This window comes from Platalea leucorodia, assembly GCF_965183815.1.
Source record: "Platalea leucorodia genome assembly, chromosome: 2".
Classification (NCBI taxonomy): Eukaryota; Metazoa; Chordata; class Aves; order Pelecaniformes; family Threskiornithidae; genus Platalea; species Platalea leucorodia.
The window spans coordinates 78,524,944-78,551,262 of record NC_138824.1 but is presented as its reverse complement, the minus strand read 5'-3'; the positions used below and the strand labels follow the sequence as shown (position 1 = coordinate 78,551,262).

The following is a 26,319-nucleotide window of genomic DNA, read 5'->3' as shown; positions in this document are numbered from 1 at the left end:
TATGAAGTGATTTTGGGGAAGGACATCTATGCCTCCACATTAGGAGCTGCCCCAATCACAACACTTGCCTGTAAGAAAGAATAAAAAGATCCTCAGAGAGCTGATAGCTAACAGACAAGGTAAATGACTGCTTTAGTCTTGTGTTAAAAGGAAAATTGAACAAGTGAAGCAAGTGGCACTTTCTTAATTAGATTTTAAATATATTTATGCCATTGTAACTCAAATCAGGATCTGTATCTCATCCATTTTTTTCTTTTCCGACCATTCTTGTCAGTTCTTTCATGACACTGATGCATGGATAAAATGCTGTTCTGTACTACAAACCAATTCACTCTTTGTATTCTACTACACAGTCTAACTTGGCTATCTTATTTATGGCATATTTGTAGACAAGCCCTTATTTGAAACTCTGCTGATTTAAAATGACACTAATTAAATGATATTATCCTAAAATTTCCAGTCAACTTCAAGAGACTCCCATAGTGTCATTCCTGACCCTCAGCAAAATATTAATGTTTTCCACATTGTGATAAAGGTGGCAAGGCATTTCTAATTTTAAATTCAAGGTACTGAGTAGGATTTATTGCTCATCAGTATGCTGCTACTTATTATGCAATTTGACAATCTGGTCACCTCACCTAATTTTGGATCACTGCAATGTGGAGGTCTTTATGTAAGCTAGTTACCAGCCTATACTGATCTGCTTCTTACCTTTGTTAGAAGTCTGCTTTAGTGTGAGAATAATTTTGCTCATTTCTCTTTTGATGAGAGCGATTAGCTCTGGTTAGCTCAGCTGTAGGTATTTACACTGTAGGCATCCACATATTGCCATCACCATCCTCAGAATTTGCTAAAAACCTAAGGTGTCAAGAGCTTTGAAGGCACCAAAGAGTTTCACTGGCCCTGCCCAGACCTAGGGTGGACCCCCATCCATGCACCCTGCCCATGGACCAGGATTTCCATTTCAGCTCAGCCAAGGACATTAGTCCCTGCCCAAGCGGTGCTGCAGGAGTGCCAGTTCTCAGCCCTGTCTCTGGATGGCCTGAGGTTTTAGCCTTTCTTCCAGCTCTGTCTGTGCTCCCATCTCTTCCTGCTCCTGACTGGACTCTCTGGATGGACCCTGAACTTGAATCATCACTTTGCCTAGCCAGGGACTATTGGTGGATCTTGTTATCAGCACCCAGCTCTACTCCCTCTGCTCAGGAGCTGGAAGATGTTGCTCTGTCAGTAAAAGCACTGCCAGTGCTGGGGTCACTTACAGTTCTGTTGGAGTCATTTTTAGAGGGAAGCATCACCCCAAGTTAGACAGTCAAACTTCTTGTCTCTCCAGCATTCTCTAGTCCATCTTTAATTTTGCTTTCTAAGATCAAATAGCTATTTACAAGGTACTGCTGCTTATGAAAGATCTCACAGTGTTCATAGATAGTGGGTTAAATGTCTCCTCCTCTCAAGTATATGTAAAACCTACATATTTAACTGATGTGGCCAGAAATTACAGAGGTTTGCCTTCCTTGTTTATATACATTACTCATCCTTAATGATCATTCAGTGACACTTGAAATATAGTCACTATCTACAGTACATCTGCATTGACTCTGCTTATGCAATGCCTGTATCTTTCTCATATTAATGTATGCAGTTTCCTCTGTTTCAGTTGTAGCAAATAAGAACAAAAGCTCATTTCAGATATTTCAAAAGAATTTTCTTTTTGTCATCTAGTTCATTCCCCTGCTACTGCACGATTGTTCCCTACAATGTATTTTTTAAGAGTTCTCTTGATGGATGGTGTCTTCTATTGTAACTTTTGTGCTACTATCATTCATTTCCTTTATTGTGGAAGACAAAGACATTTTATTGGCATACTCCTTTCACTTAGTGTTTTATCTACTAACTTTTTCAAATACAAATCCTTCATGAACTTTTTTCTGGAGTTTAAATAAAGATTTTGGTGCAGATTATTGTCTCAGAGTTCATTTGGGTTGCCCCATCCATCAATTACCTGTTGCATTGTCTATTCTAAATTCCATTTCTACACCTTTTGTAGAGTTGTGGTGCACTGAAGTGAATGTTAAAATCCCTGTGAATTTACTGAGAGGATGATTTCATCTTGTCTGCCTTCAGTCCAACAAAATATTTCTACCTTAGCTTCAGAATACAAATAATAACCTCATGCTTAAATGTAGCAAAATACAATGTAATCTGTGACTGAAGCTGCTGTGTGCTCAACTAATTTTTTAAGCAAGGATCTACATATGCTCCTCAACTCCTATCAAATCTTCTACTTCAAACTATTTGAGAAAAAAAAAATTGAGTGAATTATTTTTTTGGCCATCATCTGTGCTGTTGCTTAATAAAACAGTTAATAAAACCTCTTTTATTTCTTTGCCACACTGATATTGATGGATACACCATGACTGATTTATTTAATATTATCTCAAGGTCTATAGGAAGAAGAAACCTGAATCAAGTTTTACCAAGTCTAAGACAAGTGTCCTGTTCACTGGACAGCTCTACCTTGTAGAAAAATCAATGATGTTCAGCATTCAGATCTTGCCTCCATGAAGATTAAAGTCATGTCTGCTTAGCAACATCCTCTAACTCCAAACATAAATTCCTGTTACTCAAGTTCCCATTGGTAAAATCTTGTTGCCTTTTCTTCTTCTGGCATATACATGGATATGTATACATGACATACTACCTAGTATATCCAGGTGAGTCCAGGTGTTTTTCAGTTTTCTGGTGCATGAACCTGGGTGCAGTGTTTGAACAAAGCCCTTCCCACCTCTTGGGCCTGCTGGAGAGATCTGGCAGCTTAGAATACTCCTACACAAAGCCCAGAGTGCTCAGCTGAGATGTAATCAGCCCTGGAGTGAGTTCATCTCAAACTACAAGAAAGCAGCAATGGATCTGGGAAACTCCAGCCATTGTCCTTCATTCTCTGCATTATATATTGTTACACTTTTATGTGTAAAAAAGACAAAATTGCTAGGACTGAAGTCCTAGCAGTATTTGATTTCTCTCCTAAAAATGACTATAATCCAGATCCTAATTTAAAACTTCTAGCCAATCATTTTCATGGGCCACAAAGGGTGGGGGTTTTTGTTTTTTTTTTCCCATGATACATGAGTGGCAAAATTAATTCTGATTATTTTTTCCCTCCAGTCTCTGAAGCACAGTTGAAGGAGGGTAGGGAGACCAGTGCTGTGAATGAGGTGGTAGACACAATGTTTCTTCTCTTTGGCTTAATCTCCTATTTTTAACTAACTATATAATTCAATGTAATAATTCTAGCATGCCTCAAAGTATCTTTGAAGAGGGAACTTATGTCACAAACCTAATCCAACATTTATTATTATTTATTGCAGCGCTATGAGATCCAGGCTCTGTTACACAAGACAGTTACAAAGATGAGTTAAACAAAGACAGCCTCATCTTTGAGCATGAAATACTACATATTTTTACTGATCTAAGAGTATGATCCTGTAGATTATGGTTTAGTTTAAGGGATTTAACCCATTATTTTAGGAAGTAATAGAAATAATTAGAATATAAACCAGCTTGCAGTCTAAATTCACTCAGTAACTCATTGTACTTCCTTGAAACTACTGAAAGTGCTTTTGGCATTACATAACAAGACATAAATTTTTTATATGCCCTCCCTCCCCACTGCAGTTAAGAGTGATGACAGCACTCAAAGGATACTGTGAAATACAAACATCTGTATACTGGTAGTTGTTTTTTGGCTTTTGAAGCTTACACTCAATTTTTAATTCATAGTTCTGAAAACTCAGTCTTCATCTCTCATTTTTAGCCGGTTTCTTTGTCAAAATACTCTTTAAAGATCTGTGACAATAGTAACGGTAACAGGAAACACCAGGAAATTTTTTCCTATTGTATTCACTACTGTGGCTCCTTCTTCTATGCTATTCTCCACAAGGCAAGTAACTATACACCCATTCCTCATCTGTTGTAACAGAAAAGAAAATGGATTACATATAAATGATTTTCAGTTGTAAGCTAGGTTTGTTTTAGCATTCAGCAGTGGTTTGCAGTAATCCATTCTGTTTCATACTATAGTGCATTGCACATTGTCAGACATTTACCACAACTTCAGTCCAGTGATTAATTAAAACACACTAATTCAGGCAATATTTACATGGTTGCTTAACTTTCTCTTACACTTCCAAAGGTGTCTCTAACTGGCTGGCATTCATACTGAACATGCCCAAGCCTAAACTGTTTCTTTACTAATACTGAGTCAGCACTCCTAACCAAGGTCTTGGCACTTAACCTGTGTAGACATAAAAAGGAACCTGAAATTCAGTTAGGATTAGAGATTAGGAAATCTCCCAATCAAACTGCATTCAAATTGAAGTCAGGCCAGGCAGACAGACTTGGTAAACAATTTTCCTATCACTCAGATCCTCACCTTCACTTTGAAATGTCTTCCTGTCTTACTGAATCTCACAGCTCTGTCTAGTTTTAACTTCAGAACTTTGGATCACTACTTTCTTCTTGTCTATCTAACGTAAAAAGACCAAAAACTTAAATGTAAAAAAGGTTGTCTGCTTCCACAACCAACTCCCTGAGAACAGACCAAAGTTTATCAGAGGAGGAATAATATGCCCCTATACACAGCCACGTATATCCTCAGATGACCAAGAATGCAAACAGTTTAAGCCTTCCTAAAGATGCTCCTCTCCCTGGCTGAGGCATAATGTGTTCTCACGCACCTTTCCGAATAGGTAGCAATTGAAATACAAAATTTAACAATGAATAGTGGTAAGTATATATCTGAGGTCAATTTAGTCCACAAAGTAAACAAATTGCTTGAAATTGGTTAGGAAAGACCAAGTATAATTGTCAAGGGAACTTTTTCTTGTGTGTCTAGGCAGAGACTGCATTGATGGGCTCAGCCAAGCACTGAGGTCCACATGTCGATGAGGTACAAATCTGTTTCTGACTCTTTCATGCCATGGCAATAACAGAGATTTATCAAGCTTGACAACATGAAGAAATACTCAGTGGGGAATATTCAGGCCATTGTACATGTATACACTGTCCTTGTTAGTTGCAATCATTTGCCAACATCTTAAGTTTGAGGAGTATCCACTAATGGAATAATCCTTTGCAGCATTCAGATAATTGGTACTTAATTTTCTCACTTGATTACAAGATAACAATTTATAAACTTTTTCAAGTTTAAGCCATGTTAAAGAGACACAGTAATATGTTCACTTTTGCATATTTTCTGTCTTTAAAATACAAACACTTCTCATGGTTACTTATAATTGGATTAAATGCTTTGAAAGATACGTACTCAGTATTCTGTGAAATACAAGTAGTACATTTACTTTTCTTTAGTTCAATGTGCTAGCTGCTAAACATTCAAATATACTTCTCAGAACTTAGTTCTATTTTTTTTTTTTTTTTTTTCCCCAAAATCAGTATGTCAAAACTATTTAAAAGCACTGGAAGAAATTAAAGCATTTCCTAACTGGACACCCGAAATACTTTGGCATATGAAATATGGAAAAAAAGAGACCTTTGATAATGCTTAGGAGCTACAGGCATTGTATAATTTATTTAGTATGAAGTTCCAAAATCCAGTTAAAGCATTTCTCAGCACCTTTTCTTGATTACTACAGCCTCATTGTGAACACCAGCACAGTTTTCTAAGCCAGACTTTTGTTGCTACTACATAGTCCTAGTGTTTGGAGCTACTTGGCATTCTTGAGATCACCAGAACTTCTAAATGACCTAGCAGCTCTGCAGGGCAGAGCTGAATGAACTGAAGCAGATGAACAAACAACCTGTATTCTTGTACAATTTTTTGCAATTCCCAGTTGTTTTTCTATCCACTGACTGATTATGTTTCCATTGACCGTGAAACTAAACTGACACATTTGTGTTCAGTACTTACTCTTGTGCTAAGATTAGCCTATTAATGCACTTTGAAAGATTTTTGGAAGGATAAACCTGCAAACTGTCAAAGTATGATGTTCAATAGAATAATTTTAATTGTAAAAAACCCTGTAAATGTTGCTGATTTTGATAACCCAAATGCCATAATCCAAGTATTTCAAGTAATAATAATAATAGTAGCCCATTTTTCATAATGTTTGTATAATTAAAGATAAACTAAAGATTACTAATCTTTTTTCCATACTAAAAAGATAAAAATAGCGAATGAAAATCAAAATAATGTATGAAGTCTCAAAGTGTTCCTTCAAAGTTTAAAAGCGACCATTGCAAAACTCCAAACAGAATTCTATGTGCTTTCTATATTTGTTTAAAAAACAAGTCAGCTATTCAAACCCTCAATTTCAGCATGACACAACAGCTACATTTTCTTCTCTCCCTCATTCACTTGATCCTAGCTTTGGTCTTCTTATGCTGACTAGCGCTGTTAGGATGAATTCTTCCAGATGATATTTAGGTTTTTTAGCAAATTCCAAGCCTTTATGGCAAAACTTCCCTCTCACAGCACAATTCAAACCATCTTCACTTCTGTGAAACATATGTTTCTCCTCATACTTACGCATAACCTCATGCCTTCATGGCATACATTCAAACAGTCCTTACTGATGAAACTGATTTTCTCTGGAAAAAAATGAAGTTTTGTTTCTCTTTGGCTTTCTTCTAAGTTGCTTTTCAAAAACTGACCTAAACACTCATGGGCTACAGTTGTTTCTGAATCATAGAGATATATGCTCTTAGAGCCTCTGGCTACAGCTGAAAATTGGCTTTAGTAGCAATTGCATTGTTTTCAGAATCCAAAAATCATTGTCAACTATAAATACTACAAGCAATTTACCACTCAGTGTTATAGAAACATCAGTATCATCCTCTACAAGTGCAACTCATAACCTTATACTCTTATATAATACTTCTGAATCAAAATTAATTTGGGTACTAGGCTTTGAGAAATCACACAATAAAAACATGATATCGTATAGTGGACCTGATGCAGATAAAAAAATGGGAGGGGCTTTCATGCAAAAAAGCATTGGTTTAGCTTCTAAGCTAGGCATGCTGCATAAAACAGAGAGGGAAATGTTACAGAAAATTCCATTTTTATATAAATGCCTTAATATCCGCAGTCTACATACTGTAGGTAGGAATTGCATTTTCCCTTAATACAACATAACCACATCCAGGACAAAAAAGTAACAGCTGTTTAAAAGCAAACGGCAATATAGTTGCAACGAATCCCCATTTGCTAGGCTGAATGTTGGGATAATTTGAGATGAAGAAGAGAAGTAAAGAAAGGGCATGAAAATGCCTCCATGACCTGCTGCGGGAAAAAGAGTGGACCTAGACCCTAGTTGGACTAAAGGATTTGCAGTTCTTAGACACCGTGGCCATGAGGAACTAATGAGTCCTAGTTGTAATGTTTTCCACAGTGTTCTAGAATTGCAGAAAAATGTATTCAAAAGAAACTCCACAGTGTGTTGACATACCATTTTTAGAGAATAAGTAATTCTTCACTCAGGTAGATTTATTTACTCACAATGTCTTGTCTAGCATTTCTACCTCATACTTTTGTAGTGCTAGACTCAAAATCTTCCTTAGACCATTTATACTCTGCTACTCCCTCTCTCTGCTTAACTTTGTGTATATGTATCACGGTAGTGTTTTAGCAACTCCACCAAATGATTAATTAACAGTGCTGGCTTTTGGAAGATATAAAGTATTTAGAGGTTGGACTCGGGGAGGCGGGGCACTTTGTCTGTTCAGAAAAAAAAGAAAAAGGTGTGAATCAACTCAAACCTTCCAAAATGACAATTCTATAAGGAAGGGCTAGAGTAGAGAATTACACTTGGTTTGGAATCAGCAGCAGCACAGTAGATCAAGACATTGTTGAGCCCAAACTATAAAGTAAAAGTAAGTATAAAGTACTGGCTAAGTAGTTTTGCTATCAAGGATATGAACCGATGCTAAGGTAACTATAATGTTTTTAGGACTGAGAATCAATCTCCACTTGTCACTGAACAGGACCATATGGATGGACCAGAGCTATGGACTGAAAACCTGTCTGTACATCATCCTATGGCATTGAAGAGAGTCCAGACAATATAATTAAGTTAATCTTGAAGACTCTACTGAGTCTTGAAGACTTCTCACTGAGCAAGTGAGATGATTGAGAAGCTTGCTTCTGTGATATAATACCATTTAAAAATTAATGTAAAACAGACAGGTAACAGGTTGTAAATGAAAAATTAGCACACACTTGGTAATGACAAAATTATCTTATGGATGACTAACATTTCCTAATATTAAAAGGGTCAGCCTTTCTTTATTGCACTAGTGCTAATTCTAAGTGCTAAGGTATCATGATCTTTATGGGATTTTTATGGTCTTGCTGACTTTTAATGTTGTGACTGCACCATGATTTCTAACTTCCCACTCCTACTATGACCGGTATAAACCTATTTTGCTTTAATGTGCCAGTGTTGAAGAGGAGTGAATGAGTGAGTCTCACAAATGTTTGCATTAGAGTCCCACATCTAGGAGACCATGAAGTCAATAAAAATAAATGCATTATATTTATTTTTCTGCTGAAAATGACTGAACTGCAGCTGAAGAATTATTTTCAATAAATTTTGGGGTAAAACTTTGAATAAATTAAAAAAATGTCACAATCTGTAGGAACTTGTTCTATACTACTTCATGGACTTTGCATTTCTACTAAGAGGTCATTGAAAGAACTATGACAAAAAACTACTAGTGAAATCCAGTCTCTTTCAGTTTCAAAAAGCTTTTACACAAACCTATCTACAAAATTTCCCTACTAAGAACAACAAAACAAGAAACAAATTTAAAAAGCTGGATTTGTTTTCTTCCTTTTAGCTTTAGGAAACTCTGGATGTCTTAACAAAAGATACTTGAAAAATGTAATGCATTATGTGTCCTCTAATAGTTTGAGACCACATAAAAAGCTCCGAAATCAACAGAAAAGTCACTGTTTGTACTGGGATGTAAGCTTTTCTCAGGCTGAGGACATTTACACTGATTATTGAGTATTTCTGGTTGTGTTATCTTTCCAAAGTACTGATCATGACTTGCATTCAGAAGTAACTACACGGTACAGAGTGCACATCACCCACAGGTGCACATTCGCCTCCAGCATAATGTTGTCGAAGTGCAGCCACCCTCCAAGCACCCACTGTTTTCTTCTATAATTATTTATTCTGCCTTTCATGTCATGGTCTTTCATGGCATACTGAGAAGTCATCTTGCTCTTGACAGTCAGGTTTCCAGGGAATTTGTCTAATAAATAGATACTTTGCCTTATTTTCTAGGAGTAATGGGATGTCAGAGTTGTGGCACACAGAATACTCTATGTGGGCTGTGCATGCATTAACTACTTCCCTTGAAGAACATTGCCTAAGACAATATGTGCCATTTGAATCTGATTTTAAAATTTGGGTGAATCAGCGCTATGTTCTGAATGTAACATGCAGAACGCTGCAGGCTCAAATCCAACACTGAACTAAAGATATTTTTGGAAGCGTAATGCTCCAGAAATTGTTAAAGACACACTTTTTATGTTACTTGGTAAGCTGAAATTCATTTTTGAAAGTTGCAGTGCATTTTTATCTACTCTTTTATGTAGTTGTTGTTATTTATATTTGTTTTGACTACTGCTAACTTTATAAATAGATAAAAAATTATCAGACAGTTGTTCTAACGCAGATATTTTTTTCTATTTAAATGTTAGCTGTGGAGTATACAGAAAAAAAATCCGTAAGATTTTTCTTTTGTACTGTCACAAGTGCATGACACAATATCTGACAGCAAGCCATTCAAGCTGAAGTTTAAATAATACTGAATTAGCTACTTTAAATGCCTTTGCCTTTATATGATCACTGAAACCTGTCAACCTTTCTCTGTTCACTAAGAACATTACTAATTTAGGTCAGGATATCTTGGATTCAGTAGACCAGTATGTTATGGTTGCTATTTTTATATGGAGAAAAAACACTATGATATGATCACTGAAAGTCTGTATGTATAACGTCAATGTCAAAGGACATTTACCACGGTCTTTCACTGGGGGAATGGCTGTCTGAGACAAAAGTGTTCTACATCAATTTTAGTATTACTAAAGAAGTCTATTCTTTCTAGCTAGAAAGTAAAACTTTTTGTGACAATAGGAAAATCTTCCTCCTTCAAATGTTTATCCTTTCTTTCATACGCTTTCCCATCTGTTCTTTTCTGAGAAAAGATATGAGGCTGGTACAATAAGATTTGATTAAAAAAAGATATTTCTTTTTAAAAAAACAAAATGTTTCCTTGACAGCAGTTATAGTCACATGATAGTATTATTTCTCCTTTTGAAGATGCTATGCAAAAGAAGGTGGTCCTGGATTAAACTTCTATTAAATTTACCTTCCTTTTTGTTGTTAAGCAATGAAAGCAAGTAACTATAACTGCTGACATTCTCAGGGTCAATGTGAATCCTTAGTAATCTGTAACAGCATCCTCTAAGTCCTTTGTTCACCACACAGAAAGCAAGTAAACCATAAATGGAAAAAGTTCCTCAGGGAAGCAAGCAAAAGAATACGAAAAAGCTAGGCAAGGGTATGGGTTCTGCCAATGAGTCTACTGGGTATGACAAGCACATCCCACAGTTTACATATGAAGCTACTATAGCATTCATTCACTGTATGGCAAAGAACACAATGAAAAAATTGCTCTCCTATTACTAAGAAAGTAATGAGAAGGAGGGTGGGAAATCCACTTACAATGCTTCAGAGAATGTATGAATTGAAATTTCTTGTTTATATTAAAGAAAGTAGAATAAATATTAAGAGATATCTCTAACATACCAAATATTTAGTGATATCTCTAATACTTTCTATTTTAGAGAAAACAGAACTGTTAATTTACTTCATGGATGTCTGAATGATTATGTTTCTTAAACGCTCTAAGAGGACTGAACAAGAAAGGGTTGGAATTTTCAAATAGAAGCATATTGTCACCAATTACACTCCAAAATATCTCTCACATACAAATCAATGCATTTCCATTTGCTACTGAGAACCACTAGCCTCGCCTACCCTCACACTGAGAACTTGACTGTAGAAAAAGTTTTAAGCTGCCTCTACAGAGCTTCATAGAGGTTTCCGAGTTTTTGCTACCTGCCTAGACTCTGTCTCCTGCACTCTCTTTCTAAGAACAACATTGTGTTCACAAATTAGCGTTCTTTAAGCATATGAATTCAGTGTACAGTTTTTAACTATGAAGACTCAATGTGATATTATCAAAAATGAAGCTAAGAATGGCACTATAAATAATGCAAGCCCTCTTAATTAATAAGGTAACCCTTATTATCCCCTAAGGTATACATATCATAGTCCTTTCAAGAGGTAAGGAAAAGTTCAAGATATTCCTCTTCTTATTTTAATTTCTTCAGAAATAGGTGTTATTTTAATTCCAAGAAATTGGAATTGGAATTCCAAACCAGAAGTTGTTACAAAATGGCCCTTCTGAGCAGATTTTTCCTGCTTTGTCCTCTCTTTATTATGACTCTCATGTCTTTAGTCAAACAGAACCTGAAGGAATCTCTTAAACAAACCCAACCTATTCAGTAAATTTATCTCCCATATCCAATCTGAAAACTGCAAAACAGGAAATATTCCTCTCTCATTCTCTGTTTGTTTTTAACCTGTAACAGCTGATACTGCAGAAAAGGCTAAATGCCTGACTAGGAAGATCCCCTCATCTCTAGCCAAAGAACAAAATATCTCTCATGAAATATGGTAGACACGGAGGACATTGCAACAGCCAGGAATCACAAAAGATATGAATTACAGAAAAAATCCCTGGTTGGTGAATTTGATTGAACTATTTTCAGTAATTGCAGAAAATCACAACATACAAGAAACTCAGAATAAACACTAATTGAAATGTGTCCTATTTGTTAAGTGAGGCAAAGTGGAAAATTTCTACGTAAAGTTTTTCAGTGAACTTCTACTGTCTTTAAAAGTCATTATATTTGCATGATAAACTAGTTTGATTCTATTGTCTACTGTGCTTCATTTTAACTTGCCATAGCAAGTCTCTTTCTTTGTTTACTGAACGACATTTTCCACTGAATAATGAAAACCATTTTGAAATAGAAAAGGTGAAGTGTTGCTAGTAAAGTCACTCTAGCATTTATCAAAAACATTAGTATATTTTTATTAGTAGCACCAAAATACTGCAAATATTGTTATTTCTTTATAGTACAGACTGTATTGCATTACATTTTTCAATGTTTATTACACCGGATTACAATATATTTCCTCCTTATCAAATGCAAATTTTGTGCACAATCGGAGGAGCCTGAAAGATGCAGTAGTTCCATTCAACTAGATTTGCTCTGTATCTGATGAATTCTCTCCTTATAATTAAGTTGTCATAGCAATGCATTTTTAAAAGTACTGGTTCGTATGCCAGTAATGTTGTGGAGACAGCTCTTGATAGTTTTTTAGTATTCAGTTATGCTAAATTATAACTTTAGCAAATACACAAGTACTGGTCTACTTGCACTAGCAGAAGAACACGTGATAAGAGTTAAATTAGGCCAACGCATAATCTGACATACACAACTAACAGAAAGCTACATAAAACTTTGGGTGGCACAGCTCAAGAAAGTAAAGGCACATCCTATACCTGCTTTGTTTCAAATGTAAATGTTTAATGATTAAAAAAATCTAAATGATTACATCTTAGTAGGCAGAAAGAAAAGTTTTGGGTTAATTTTTTTTTTTTTTTTCAAAGGTGTTGCTTTTGTATATTGGTACTTATATGGTACACCAGCCAGCTGTGAAGAATAAACACTGAAAATGAGAAATCACAGTACTTTGCTGACTCTGTTTTAGCATGTCTTCCTCTCTGTATTTTTAACAGATCAATTAAATTACACATATTTATAAGGCTTCAGAATAACAGGAAATCATCCTCCAAGGACTAGGACTGTATGTCTTTGCTGTTTCCAAGGCACTGATAGCAAGTGTCAGCATGCACGAGTCTGTCAGAGCAAGACATGAATCCTGAGCAAAGAAAATTGCCTGATATTTCATTCTTTTTTTTAATTCAGAATGTGAAGAATAATGTGCATTATTTTTTTAATATCAGGCAAAATGTAAGTGAATCAGAGAGAGAGATGAAGAAGTAAACGGTGCTAGCTTATTTTCTGTGGCTGGGAAAGAGAAGGACGGTAGAGAAAAGAGAGATTCTTTTCCTCACGTCTTTCTAGAAAGGGTAAGGCTTAAATTTTGGACTGTTGGTTGAGAAGAGCATTACATAGCACACATCCTCTAAATGCTCCTTCAAAGGGCTGATGAAGGGGAAAGTATATTGTGAATGCAGTAACTGACCTAACTAATATGTCTTAATGAAGATGCGTATTAATTAGGTTATGAGGAATGCTTAGCCTCTAAATATATAAATGTAAAATGGTAATTGTTCACCTTGAAGTTTCTGACCTTCCCTGGATAATGTGAGAAACACACCTGCTTAAGTCAGATTTTAGATGCTTGCAAGCAAGGGAAAGGTGTGCAAATGCTACAAATTTCACATACACAAAATTTACCTCTTTCATATATAGCCTAAAAGTCAAAAATTAAACCAAAAAAAATTTTTTTTGGAGTGAAGCACAGTGTAAATCTAACAATGGAAAAGATAAAATTACTAAGGGAACTGTGGAGTGATGGAGGCAACAAGGTACCAAATGACTAAGCAGAATTTTTGCTTCCTGCTCACTTCCTAGTATATGCATTTTTCCTTAGGATCAAAGCTAATCCTACACTTTCATTACATAGGAAAAAAAGTGGAATACGCAAGCTGAAGCTGACATACAAACTAAGACTTCCCAGAAAATAAATATAGTAAGAAATATGAGAATATCTGCATTAATAGGTGCATATATGCAATATACATGCCCCTTTACCCTTTATTTAGAATGGATTGTACTTTAGTCAATAAATAAATAAATAAATAAATAAAATTTTCTTTAGCAGTTGTAAGCTTTCTCTTCTATGAATTTCTGGCTGTTGCTGCTTTCTTCTTCAAAAAGTGCATCTTTAAAATTAATAGAAATTACACATTTAATGAAAGGATCAGCAGTCTATAATGTAGTCTCAGACTAGTTGGACAATTGGGTCCTTTCAATAAGGGCCCATCACCAGAGCAGTGCAGATGATGCGGAACATAATTGGGGTTATTAATTTCACACTATTACGGTTTCTTCTGCTAAGGCTCAGGTCCAGTGAGAGGCAGAGCTGGTCAGCATTTGGCCCATACGTACAGGCATAATCTGCAGGCAGCATGTTTTTACATATAGTTCCAAAGTAGCTGTAGTCAATCTAGCTAAATATCTGGGGAACACAGATCAAGAACAACACAAGCCTTTCCTGGTCTAAAAGATCATTTACAGTACACAGAAAGAGACAACTGTTCCTGACAACATTTTTTTCAAGAATGTCCTGATTTTTCTTAGATAAGGAATATCACCTCTTCAAGACTATCCTTAAGAATATTAAGTAACTGATTCTGGTGGTCCTCTGTGAACTGAGTGCTATTCGCCTGACTACAGTCATTGGCAAGGTGAAACTAAAAGATGAGAGATCCTACAGCCATTTCTGGATACTGGAAAATGTGAGTGCTCATGGAGGTATGTGGTACTTATTTAGGCCATAAGTGTGTTAGACATGGAATAGAGATAGGAACGGTGATCAGTCTATACCCAAACCCTGAAGACTTACAGCCTTGTAACTGACAATAGCAGCATGCTAAGGTTAAGTGAAAGTTGCACAATTTTCCAGCTTTCTAGTTTGTCTTTAATGATCATGGCCTCATTCACGTTCTTGGATGTATTCTAAAGTATAGGGAATGAACTGTTGCTATAGGATACTTCTAATCGAGTTCTTTGCTGCTAGGCAAAAGCTCTGCAACATTTTGAATTAAATGTTTGAAATAATTACTTCTCCAGAAAAAAAAAAAAAAAAAAAGCATTGCATTATATTTCTGCTTTACTGTGTTCATTTTCATATACTAAAGTATCACTTAATAGTAGCAGAAATAGCGACTGTGGATGGACTCTGAGATTGGCTGTAAAGATCTAGTTGTGATGGGAGGCTAGAAGACAATAATACTCTAACTAGTAATATAACGCACTTTGAACTTATCAGTTGCTTCATACAGAGCTGCTGAGATATCAGAAGAAAAACCAACTGTACTCATTTTTCCACATGAGTACCCACAGCAATGCTGATAGTATCAGGTGCGTACAGCTGTAATGCAAGTATATTTATCTCCATACAACAATAACACATGGGAGAGAGATAAATGGAGGCAAACCTTTAGCTGACTGCAACAAATATCTTTACAAATATGATTGCATTGTCTACATGGAAAAGGCATTTTTTAAGATCTGAGACTGGACAAGTAAGAAAGAAGCAGGCATTGAGCACTCCCAGGGGACTGGTACAAAAGAGAGTGGAGAGGAATGCCTGCTATTGCCTACTCTCACACTACAATGTAAGCTGACGAGGTAGTATTTCAAAAATGCTTCCATACAAAAATCAGCCCAGTGTTATGAAAATGTTATTGCCAGGTTCTGAGTGGGCTTTCTGTTTTGATTGCCTTGGAGGAAGGATAAATGGAGAATCTCAATCTATCTACATTGTTGTCCCTCAGGTAAATACAATAGACTAGCCCCTCATCATTGCTCCCCTACATTTCCCATTAAATTCACCTTCAGTGAATTTACAAAGCTGACCCTTTCCTCAGACAAGGGGTACTTTATCTTCCAAAAGTGTATGTTTGAGAAAAACAGCCTCTCTGCCTGCCTGGAGCTCTGCCTACTTCTCATCGTGACGCAGAATAATTTCATCCAACCTCAGATCCAAAATGGTACTAGATAACCATATCTTGCAGTTGCTTGGTTCTTCCTCATGATTATTTATGAAATGCAAGATATATAGGCAAAGTAGTGGTAAATAAGTGTTATATGTAATATTTTCCCTTTTCCTAGTTTAAAGCCCAAGACAGGTAGAGAGCTAGCCTACAGGTGCCCAAGAAGACAAAGTTTCCAACTCATTTTAAGTTTGCACATTAAGCATTAAGCAAGTCCTTTCCCAAGGTACTTAAACCAAAAAATGCCACACCAAAGCCTGTCTTGGATTGTCATTTTGAAGCTGTAATACAAGTCATCACTTTGAGTGTCAATTGAGATAGACAAATGTGTGTTTGACTTCATTCAGCACAGAGATTTTTATAGAAAGGGAAATATGCTTTGGTTAATGTGGAAGTTGCTATCAGAAACAGCAAGCTGTTAGTTAAAAAGGAGCAGATCAGTGGGAAATGCTTTTTTCCTCAGCCTACAAAGTGGTATTTTATTGTTCATAAAAAGCATGAAAAGGGATGCTTTAATACTGTATTTATTTATTGGATAATTATGACTTTGACTCAGCGATTCTTCTATAGTTTGCTATCTCAATAACAAAAATGGCCATGCTCACATCATACTTGTGCTGTTATGCAGCAAGACATCCTATTACCTGTACATTTTTAGGAAGATTTAACAGTTAACCTTGACTACTTCATTCTGTAATACAGACTATCTCTCAGGCAAGCTTAAAAAAAATAATTTCAGATACTATGGACCTCAGTATTGTACTGATATGTAACATTAATGCACAGCAACAAACTAATGTCAAACAGTAAAATGGTGAATAGGTGTTCTAGCAAAAAGAAAAGTGAAAAAGAAGGAAAAAGGCTAGATATTTTAAACAATTTATTTGTTACTATAGCCCAAGGATTTTTCCTGATTCTTTTCAAGCTGCAATAAAAATTACATAAAATATTTAAAATGTGAACAAGCAAGTGTACTTACTGTTTCCTGGATGCCAGCGCACTGCATTTAAATATGCATTACAGTAATGGAAGAGAAATTCATGCTTGGATCGGGTAACTTTTCCTTGAAGTAAGGGCATCAGATCATGTCCATCAATAATTCTGAGTAAGAAAGCATTTCAAAGTCAGAAGAATAACTCAAACCTCACTTTACTGAGAAGATATTGTAACTCTGTATTTCCACTCCTTAAAAAAAATAAATCTTCTTCTCATGATCTGAATGGCCACTTCCAGTTCGTCAACTCAGAGAAACACCTTCAGGAGCTCTTCCCCTTTGATTTCTACATTATTTAAGGAAACATAAATTCTACATTTTACCATTAGGAATGGTTGCTTCCTCAACCCATTTTATCTTTTTTCTTTTTTTTTTTTTTTTCCTGAGAAAGTGACCAAACATATGTGAGTAAATTGCTACAATACAGTCCTCCAAGTATACAAACACATATACCTGCTCAAGCTCTTTGGGAGCAGTCTGGCCAAAGCAACCCTAAACCAAAAAAATATATGCTGTGCTGTGTTAGCATCCCTGAAAGTAATGGTAAGAAATCTGTCCAGCAAGTTATGCATGCCAGAATTTAACACACAACTAGTCATTTCAAAACCGAAAATAAATTATGTTTAAATGTGTGTTTATCAACAACACACACACACACACACATATAAAATTCTCTAAATGCTGCTGGACAATTTTGATCATGCTTTGAAGGAGTCAGTCAATTTACATCAAAATGGAGTTATAAAATAAGCAAGGCATCTAAATATTTCCCTAAATTAGGCCTTTGAATTGCTAGAATCAGCTGATGGGGGAGAAATTACAATCTGTATTTTTGACCTGGTGTGAATTAGAAATTTTACAAGAAGTTTTATGGGAAATTCCTTTTTGCTAATATATTGATTAGCAGGTAATTATTTTTTAAGCATTTTGAGCAACATCTCATAAAAACTTTTTTTAAACTTTTAAACCCTTAAACATCTATGTTAATTTTCATTAGCATGTAAAACCCTTTTCACATTAGTGTAACTATTACAAGACAGGTACTATCTTCACTTTTTTAAGCCATGAGCTACGTATGACTATGAAATTCTTGGCAGCAATTGGATGCAACAGCACCATTCTGAGCAGGACTTTTCTCAAAGGATGGCCAGGAAAACGTACTGGAATTCCTAAAGCAATGTTATCTGATAACTTTGCTTTCTGGGTGCATCCCTGTCTGTGGGGGTCTGTTGAATTAGGGTCTTTCTCACTTTCAAATTGTCGTGTTTTCTTGCCTAAGTAATGTATTCTTCTCTCACTCCTACAGGTTTGCCCACTATCAAGCTGAGAGCAGGACAGATGCATGTCTATTGTACACTTTCTGTTCTACAGCCTGTTGATGGAGAAAAGGTTGTCTCCAGTAATATGTGTCCACTACTCTTGCATTCCCACACCTGCTGGTTTCAGGGGGGTATACGAGCCTTTTCTTTCTGATGACTTATTTTTCTTCTTTAACTAGGAACATCTCCTCCTTCCCTTTCTAATCTGTTCCCTCCTAGTGACTGAATCCTAATTGTAGTCATTTCTCTTATTTCTCAGGAAGAATTCAGTGGAGTGATAGGCTATATCAGCTGCTGCATCAAAGATGCTTCAAGCTAGTCCATGGCATTTCACTCTGACCTACCATGAAGCAGCAATTATGGCACCTAGTCTACACAGAAGAATCAGAGTAGAGTAAGTTGCAAGTCGAAGTTACATAAGTATATTGGGATTTCTATCAAAGAGATGAAAATAAAACATCGGCACTTAGTCTTCACTCAAGCAATATGAAAACAAAGTGCATAATATCGGCCCACATTAAGAACAACCTGAACTGCTTAGGTTTGACAGTTAGTGCTTGTAGGGGATCTCTCAGGACCAGTCTGACTAATTTTCCATGCCTTACATATGTCCTGCCCTGCCATTTCCCTCAAACACTCAATGAATCATCATTAGCAGAGTGTTTCTGCTCACCACTGGTTTTCCTCATACAGATTCTGGATTCTTCATGCTCAAAACATGTTTGTGTATGGTAGATGTGTTCAAAGCATATGCATATCGTCAGGTTTCTCCACTTACTGGGTTTGGATGGCAACAGAGCTTAGGTGCAGGCACCTTGCTGCTGAGACTGGGTGTCTACTGAACAAGACAAAGCACAGGTATGTAGGAGTGTCAATAAAGCACCTAATGAATTTTAGAAGCCCAGTGGGTTTTCTTATCAGGCTGCAAAACTCTGTAAGGGATTATTTTCACTAACTTGGTAGGGAAAAAAAATCCTGTGAGAAGGCATTTTGATGTGTTTTGTTATACTAAGCAGGCCAAGGTTGAGCTTGTAAAGTTTAAAATAATTTACACTTGCAGTTCCTTTTTCTACCATGTTCACTCATGCAGAACAGAGCCTTTTTTGATACATACGCTTTTGCTTTTAGTAAATAATTCTAAGCCATGATTTGACAGTATGTTGCTCTTGGTGGTATTCTCTTACCCTCATGTTGCTTGGGGCTTGTTCTGCAGGTTAAACTATATTTACATACAATGTTTCTGTAAAATATATCAGTATGTCAATATGAAAAGAGACAACATACTACTGTAAGTAATGACAAAAAAGTGCTTTTAAAATGTAATTTTTTCTTTTCATTCTCACCTCTATCTTAACAGACATAACCAGAATGTATGGAATGCTCATGAGACTTTCTCTAAAACAGAGATAACTACAGAGCATACCTGTCCAAGGGTAACTGTGCCTCGGCAAGTTTGACTATGGTAGGAAATATATCCATGTTACTTGTGGGCTCATCAATATAGGCACCAGCCTGTATGACTCCAGGCCAACGGAGAAGCCCTGGCACACGAATACCTCCTTCCCAGTTCATTGATTTTCCACCTGAAAAATGAAAGTTTTATTTGCTAAACAATCAGTTTCTTCTTAGAAACATACCCCCCCCAAGATGCAATTTCCAAATATTAAACATTCTGTCTAGCTAGAATCGTTTTATTAAATGCATTTATTTTATTTTTAATTTGTTAGGTTTAGATTTTCCACCTACAATCAGTACCTTTTTCACAGTAAATCTACTAATATGTATTAGACAGAGCTTGTAAAATGTATTTAGTTTACAAACAAAATTAAATAACAGCTGTAGGAGATAAAAAGGCACCTTGCAGGACTCTTCATATAGAATTTTCTCTAGATAGTGTGCCACATAGGTATGTGAAGATATAACCAAAAAACAGGAATCAAAAATAAATTGATGTATGCCTGTATGTCTGAGGTATGAACCCAGAGAAGATATATGATATTTTATTAAAAACGGTGCTTAATGACTTTAGATAGAAGAAATTTAACTTAACTATGTTACTGAATTCTCCAATTCAATGCATTAGGAAGAAATTCGCTACAGTGATGGTAGATCTCAGGATGCTGTGAAGACCTTTTTGACTTCTAAACCAGCACAGTTGCATCAAATACACTATCAACTGATTGCATTCAACATTACATTGCAGCCATTTCTTTTGTTTCTATCACTGCCAGTTCATCCATCACTGCCCAGTCCTCCTGACATCTTTGGAAAAGGGCAATGTGTTTAATTAATGTTTCTACCATTACTTAATATATGTTTGATGAAACTTTGTATGAAGAGCTATCACAAGTGCTATTATTAAAGTCTTACACAGTCATGTGACTGTACAGCACTTCAGGTTGATCTTTGAAATTAATATATCACTTGGAAAAAAATATTTCTGGTAAACGGATGGGTTTTGGATGTGGTTAAGCATGGTCTGGGCCAGGAATTTACAACTAAATTGAGATTGTTTTATATAATAGAAATGTCTGAAAGAAGAGGAATATGTATGTTGAACCCCTGCCACTAACTGATTCCAAAAGCAATTAATGGTTCAAACAAAAATACTATGAGCCTGTTTTTCCTGTATCTCCCTTTTTGAAGTTAAAAAAAAAAAAACACAAAAGAACAAAATATTACAACAAAGTACATAATAGTTCTGTCTCCTCAGCCTCTTAGACCTTCAAAGCACACCACAGATTTTAATATCTTTATTTTCAAGACCAGACCAGGCCTGCCATACATGCTGTCTATGTTACTGACTCCTCAGTGATCTTTTCTATTTCAGCACTGGGCGATTCAGAATTCACTTGTTTTTCACAGGTCTTTCACTTCTCAATAAGGTTTTCTACAGGTTTTTCATTGTTCATAAAGGTAAGTGGAAACTTCAAGAGAGAAAACTATCTTTTGCATAGATCTTTACCTATGACGCATATATACAGTCTTGTGGCTCGAAAAACTTTAGCTCATGGTTCTTTGTTATACCAGATTTTTGCTTACTTTTTTTCATGGGCTTTACCAGAATTCATAATATTGAATAGTCAGGGGCACATGATTATCTAGGCTGACATCAGAAAACTTAGACTTTCTAATATCCAACATTACGTGAAGCAACAATCTTTGCTTAAGTTGTTCTTGGAAAGCAGTGCCAAGTTCAGATCTCAACAAGACTATCCGTTAAAGCAGTCTTAAAAATTTACTCGTCACTGCATCAAATGTGATTCCATTCTCACCATAATGCACGTGGCTACCTATTCTAAAACTCAGGAATGAGATGCATGGATTATTTTTGTTTACATTCTTGTAAAAATTATGATTTTCAAAACAAAAATCTAAAGAAAATGTAGGTTTAATTTTATAAAGGTTTATTTGGTGAGGTTTAAAGCACTTGTCACCTAGCAGAAGGAAGTGTTCACCCAACAGTATGCTGATGGGTTGTTAATACGGTGAGTTCGAGATCAGTGCAGATGTCCATAGACTGTGTGCATCTTCTATAGAAAAGGTGACTCTACCCATGTACAACAGTAATTAGGATTTTAAAAGTTTGGTGGGGATTATGTGTCACCTAGCAGGAAAGTGTCAAGATTAATATCCTGAGATATAGTTCACAGAAAATCCTGTTAAGCGGGAGTAGTTAAATCTGAATAAAAATCCAGGAGAAGTATAAGGACATAAAATTACAGATATCCTGAAACTAAGATATTTTTCAGTGAACAATTATGCCGGGGAGATGATTTAGTTCATGAGCCAGATCCTAGTTCTGTGTAAACATCACAATAGCTTGTTGGCTGGACAGTATGGACAGACAGAAAACTCTAAGAGCTGATCTATGCCATAGGTAGCTTTAAGTGTAACGTTCCTTTTATTTCTGTATACCTGTCTGAACCTAGTAACAGTGCTAGCTGGATTGGATTGTTTAAATAAATTCTCGGTTTACTGTTGCCTCCTGTGTAATCTGAAGACAGAGCAATTTCAAGGTAAGTGGTGAATCCCATTCCCACACGTTGCAATTCTTAAAACGTAGATATTGGATCACTTTCATGGCTCCTAGGTTCACAGTAAAGTTTTCTTGAATCACTACAGAACAGGACAGAATACTTGCGCATTACCCAAGCACAAAGGGAGCACTCAGCAAACTCTGCCTCCCTGCTGCGAGGTACAAAAAGCAAAATGGATGCCACAGCAGGGCTATCTCCTTGCTTATGTCTATAAAGAAGTGACTGCTGTTTTCCTTTGAAAAGACTAATTGGAGCATAATTTTTTTGATATCTCTGGAGGTTAGGAATAGCAGGGAACCAGGGCAGGAATTACAGGTCATTGCGGAAGACTGTCTTCTATTATCTGTGCCTATGTGGTGTTCATCTTTATTAGAACTGCGTTTAGTGACGTCACTAGAGTTTTTTAATGCCATTATATGATTACAAATCCCTTGACATACATTGTCTTTAAAACTCTAGCTGTTCAACATTGTTCAAGCTATCTGCATTCTTTTTTCCTTAAAAATAAATCAAGGTTTCACTACTAATGCTTGAAAAATGAAACAAACATCCAAATGGCTAAAATATTTGAAGGAAAATAAAAAAATCCACAAAAGTTCATTATTTAAAAATAAAATCTCTTGATATTTCAGGATCTGACTCATTACTTTTGTATTTTGCTTGGAGTTGACAACACTGAAACAAAGAAAAGGCAGGAACCTAGTAGTATGTATGCCTGGCAAACCCGAGGCAGCCTAGCTATATATTATTTTTGTTCTCTTAAATTCTTCTAAAAATGTTTTTAAAACAGCATAAAACACCCCAGGCTGTATTTTCATGCTTAGCTATCTATGCTTTCTGAGTAGTTTCACCCTTCAGCGTTACATTGAACAATAGCCTACATTCACCTCTCCTGAAAAATCTGCAGGAGCAGGCAAAGTACAGACATAACTCTCTGCAGTCATCCACAACATGATGTTGAATTTCCATTTTAACTTCATTTCAAGTCTTAGCTAAGAGAATTTTTTTTTTTTTTTCTCCCTCTGGTTTAAATTGACTGCTATTACCTAACTCTAGGAATAGAGCTTTTACAAAAGATGATATACAAAGGAGAACTCTGTGGTATATCACTGTTAATATTTTGAATGATAAATGATGAAAACCATTTAAAATAACTTTCTTAGATCACTTGGATTATAATCATACTACCCTTTCCTTCCTCCTTACGTTCTTCTAAAAACATAGCTTCTAAACCCAATTTATTCTCTTGAATGATAGAAAAATACAAGGAAATTAATTACCATCTGTAGTGGACTTTATGCTACAAATATCAACAACCAAAACTAGTTCCTATTGCTTACCTTATAAAACAAACAACAATCTCCTTTCAATGGCAAGCCTATTCTTTATTTTACTGATTTTTAATCTGTTTCATGTACTGCTTTTGATAATTTTCAACCTGAGCTGTTTTTGTACAGGTGAATCTAATAGATATAGCTCATTTGGACATCTTCTCATCTGATCTTTCTTCCAATCAAATTAAATTATCTCTCAGGATATTTTCTGTTTCAATCAAAATTACAAGATGAGTTGATTATTTAAAAATCTGGATCACTTCAGTAAGAATATAAAAATACAGTACGTTTGAAAAAAAGGTCACTTCTTCCTCTCATTAAAGTCAAAAGTGAAACTCCAACTAATATCACTAACTACGCAATAGCATAGTTCCTGAGGCCAAAGTAATGGTCAGTTTGATTTCTCTGTGGCTTACAGATAGGAAAAGGTTTAGTAATAGCTTTAAGAAACACTGCTGAATGAACTTATCACTGCAGTATATAAAACTGTATAAAAATAATAAATTTCAATAAAATATTAGATAATTGATTCCTCCAGTCCTTGTTCAGCTCTCACAGATCTGCAGTAGATGCGATTTAAAAAATCAGTGTCTAAGTCCTTAAGAAACATTCATTTCTTATTTTTCATGGATATTAACAAAGTAACTATGAACATATCTATTTCTAAGGCACAAAGCACTCACAATGATTGTTTAAATGGGTTGCCACTAACAGCGTTTGACTCCATTTCCACTAGTAGCATAACTCATGAACCATTCTAGCAGCATGACAGTAGCCAAGTGCCTGTATGCATTGTGCTAAATGCTTCATAAATACAAAGACAGACAGTGTTCTTAATGTGCTGGTCCAAGGTACAGTCAAATATATTTAGCTACGTGTCCAAAAGAAGCTGACAGTAAGAGTATTAAGAGATACAAGGAGACTCCATAGAAAATCCCATATGTAACAGAGTGGGATAGATGTCAACAAGTGATAATGAGGGAGGAATTCCACTCCTGCATATATACTGGTGAAATAGTATAATGACAAGAAGTGTAGAGGAAAGTTGTTACTGCCTTCACTGTTTACTGCTATAAAGTATGCAACAGGAGAGACATATTTTCTAACACAGTGAAGCTAATTCAAGAAAGTAGTGACTAAGCAACTAAATAAAAATTAGCACAAAATAATTAGATTCAATATCTCAGAGTACCAAAGAACAATATAACAGCATCCTTTAGATCAGTCATCTTAAGCTGCTTGTTTATTCAACAGAGGAATACTCCATTAATCTATTTATTCTAGTCACCTTATTCTACAGTAGAGATTTAAATATTTCAGAAAATCTAACCTTATTTCTGTTCCTAAAAGAAAGCTAAGGTGACTAGCTCAAATGGACACACTTAAATTGCAGATGTCATACTAATGAGAAAGATAGTGAAAAACACCCAAAGAAAAAGTCAGTGCAGATATCCTGGATATCGCATACAAAAACAGTACCTCAAAGTTCTATACATTTTAATAGAGAAATGTCACAGAACTGAAAAAAAAATTGCTGGAAAAATTACACCGAAAGTTTTAAGAAGAGACCAGTTAAACACAATAGTTTTCATATTTCAATCTGAAAATGTTAATATTAACAGGATTAAAAGAATCATAATTTATACGCTAAGTCATAATAACTTATATGTCATAAATAACTTAGAGGTTATAAATTATACATCAGATATGACATATGCCAATATATGAAAAAGAATTCAGTGATCTGGTATGAATGATAAAGAGCTAAATAGGAAAATACATAGAAACAAAGATTTTTCAAAAAAAATAGATCATGAACTGGAAGTTCCCAAAGGAACTAACAGGCCCAAATGACTTAAAGGACCCACTGGCCCAATAGGTCCACAGGAACTACTAGGTTTCTGAGAGAAACTGTTAATTTCTCTGATCAGTTTCTGATCAAAACTCTTAAGTAGCCAGGAAAAATACATTATCACGTATGCACCCAGGAGTCTTTCAGGGTCTTGAGTTTTTTGGGAAGAAATTCTTACTAAAATAGTCACTGTTTTTTGTGGTAGAGGTTGTATCTTGATTTAAACCTTTGAAAGATCTTTGACAAGAACCTTCAGGAAAAGATCCTGGAACATTAATCATGGGTTAGGAGACAAAAAGTTGTCCTGAATCAAAATCTGACTAAGAGGCAGGAAACAAAGAGATAAAACAAACAGCCTACAACACTTTGCAAAAAAGTTAATAGTAAGCTACCTTGATGTTACTCTGTATTGAGTCTTTTAATATATTTACTTGAATTTTGGAAGGGAAATGAGCTGTGGAATTGAAAAATCCACATATGACACAAAGTATCACAGGTTGATGAAATTCAGAAAAAAAGACAACGGACTTCACACCAAGTTGGATGAACAGGAAACAAGACACAAGTTCAAATTCTGTAAAAATATTTGCAGTACAATGAACATTAGAGAAAAAATAACTGAACTAGGGTCTACAGTCTTAGTTATTCATACCATAATGTTCAGTGCATACTTAAGAAAAAGGACCTATGCAAAGACTAATACTTAGTGCACATCTGTAATCAGTAAGATACAAAGACAACAGGCAGTCTATAGGATTAAATGGATAATATTAAAAAGTAAGTATAAAAACAAGTAGTGACATTTCCTGGCAAAACCCAAAAGGCAATACTTGTAAAGTCATTTTGAAAGAATATATTGCACAATTAGAAA

The 26,319-nt window shown here is 35.5% G+C and overlaps 1 protein-coding gene across 1 annotated transcript in view; it reads right to left on the bottom strand.

The window, feature by feature from the left end:
- The window catches only part of STS (steroid sulfatase), a gene marked incomplete at both ends in the record, with an annotated part of 86,205 nt that overhangs the window by 10,763 nt on the left and 49,123 nt on the right, over positions 1 to 26,319 (bottom strand). The window contains 2 exons of the mRNA XM_082337113.1: positions 16,889 to 17,010; positions 19,646 to 19,805. Coding sequence (XP_082193239.1) covers positions 16,889 to 17,010; positions 19,646 to 19,805 — 282 coding nt within the window. The remainder of the gene's footprint in view (positions 1 to 16,888; positions 17,011 to 19,645; positions 19,806 to 26,319) is intronic.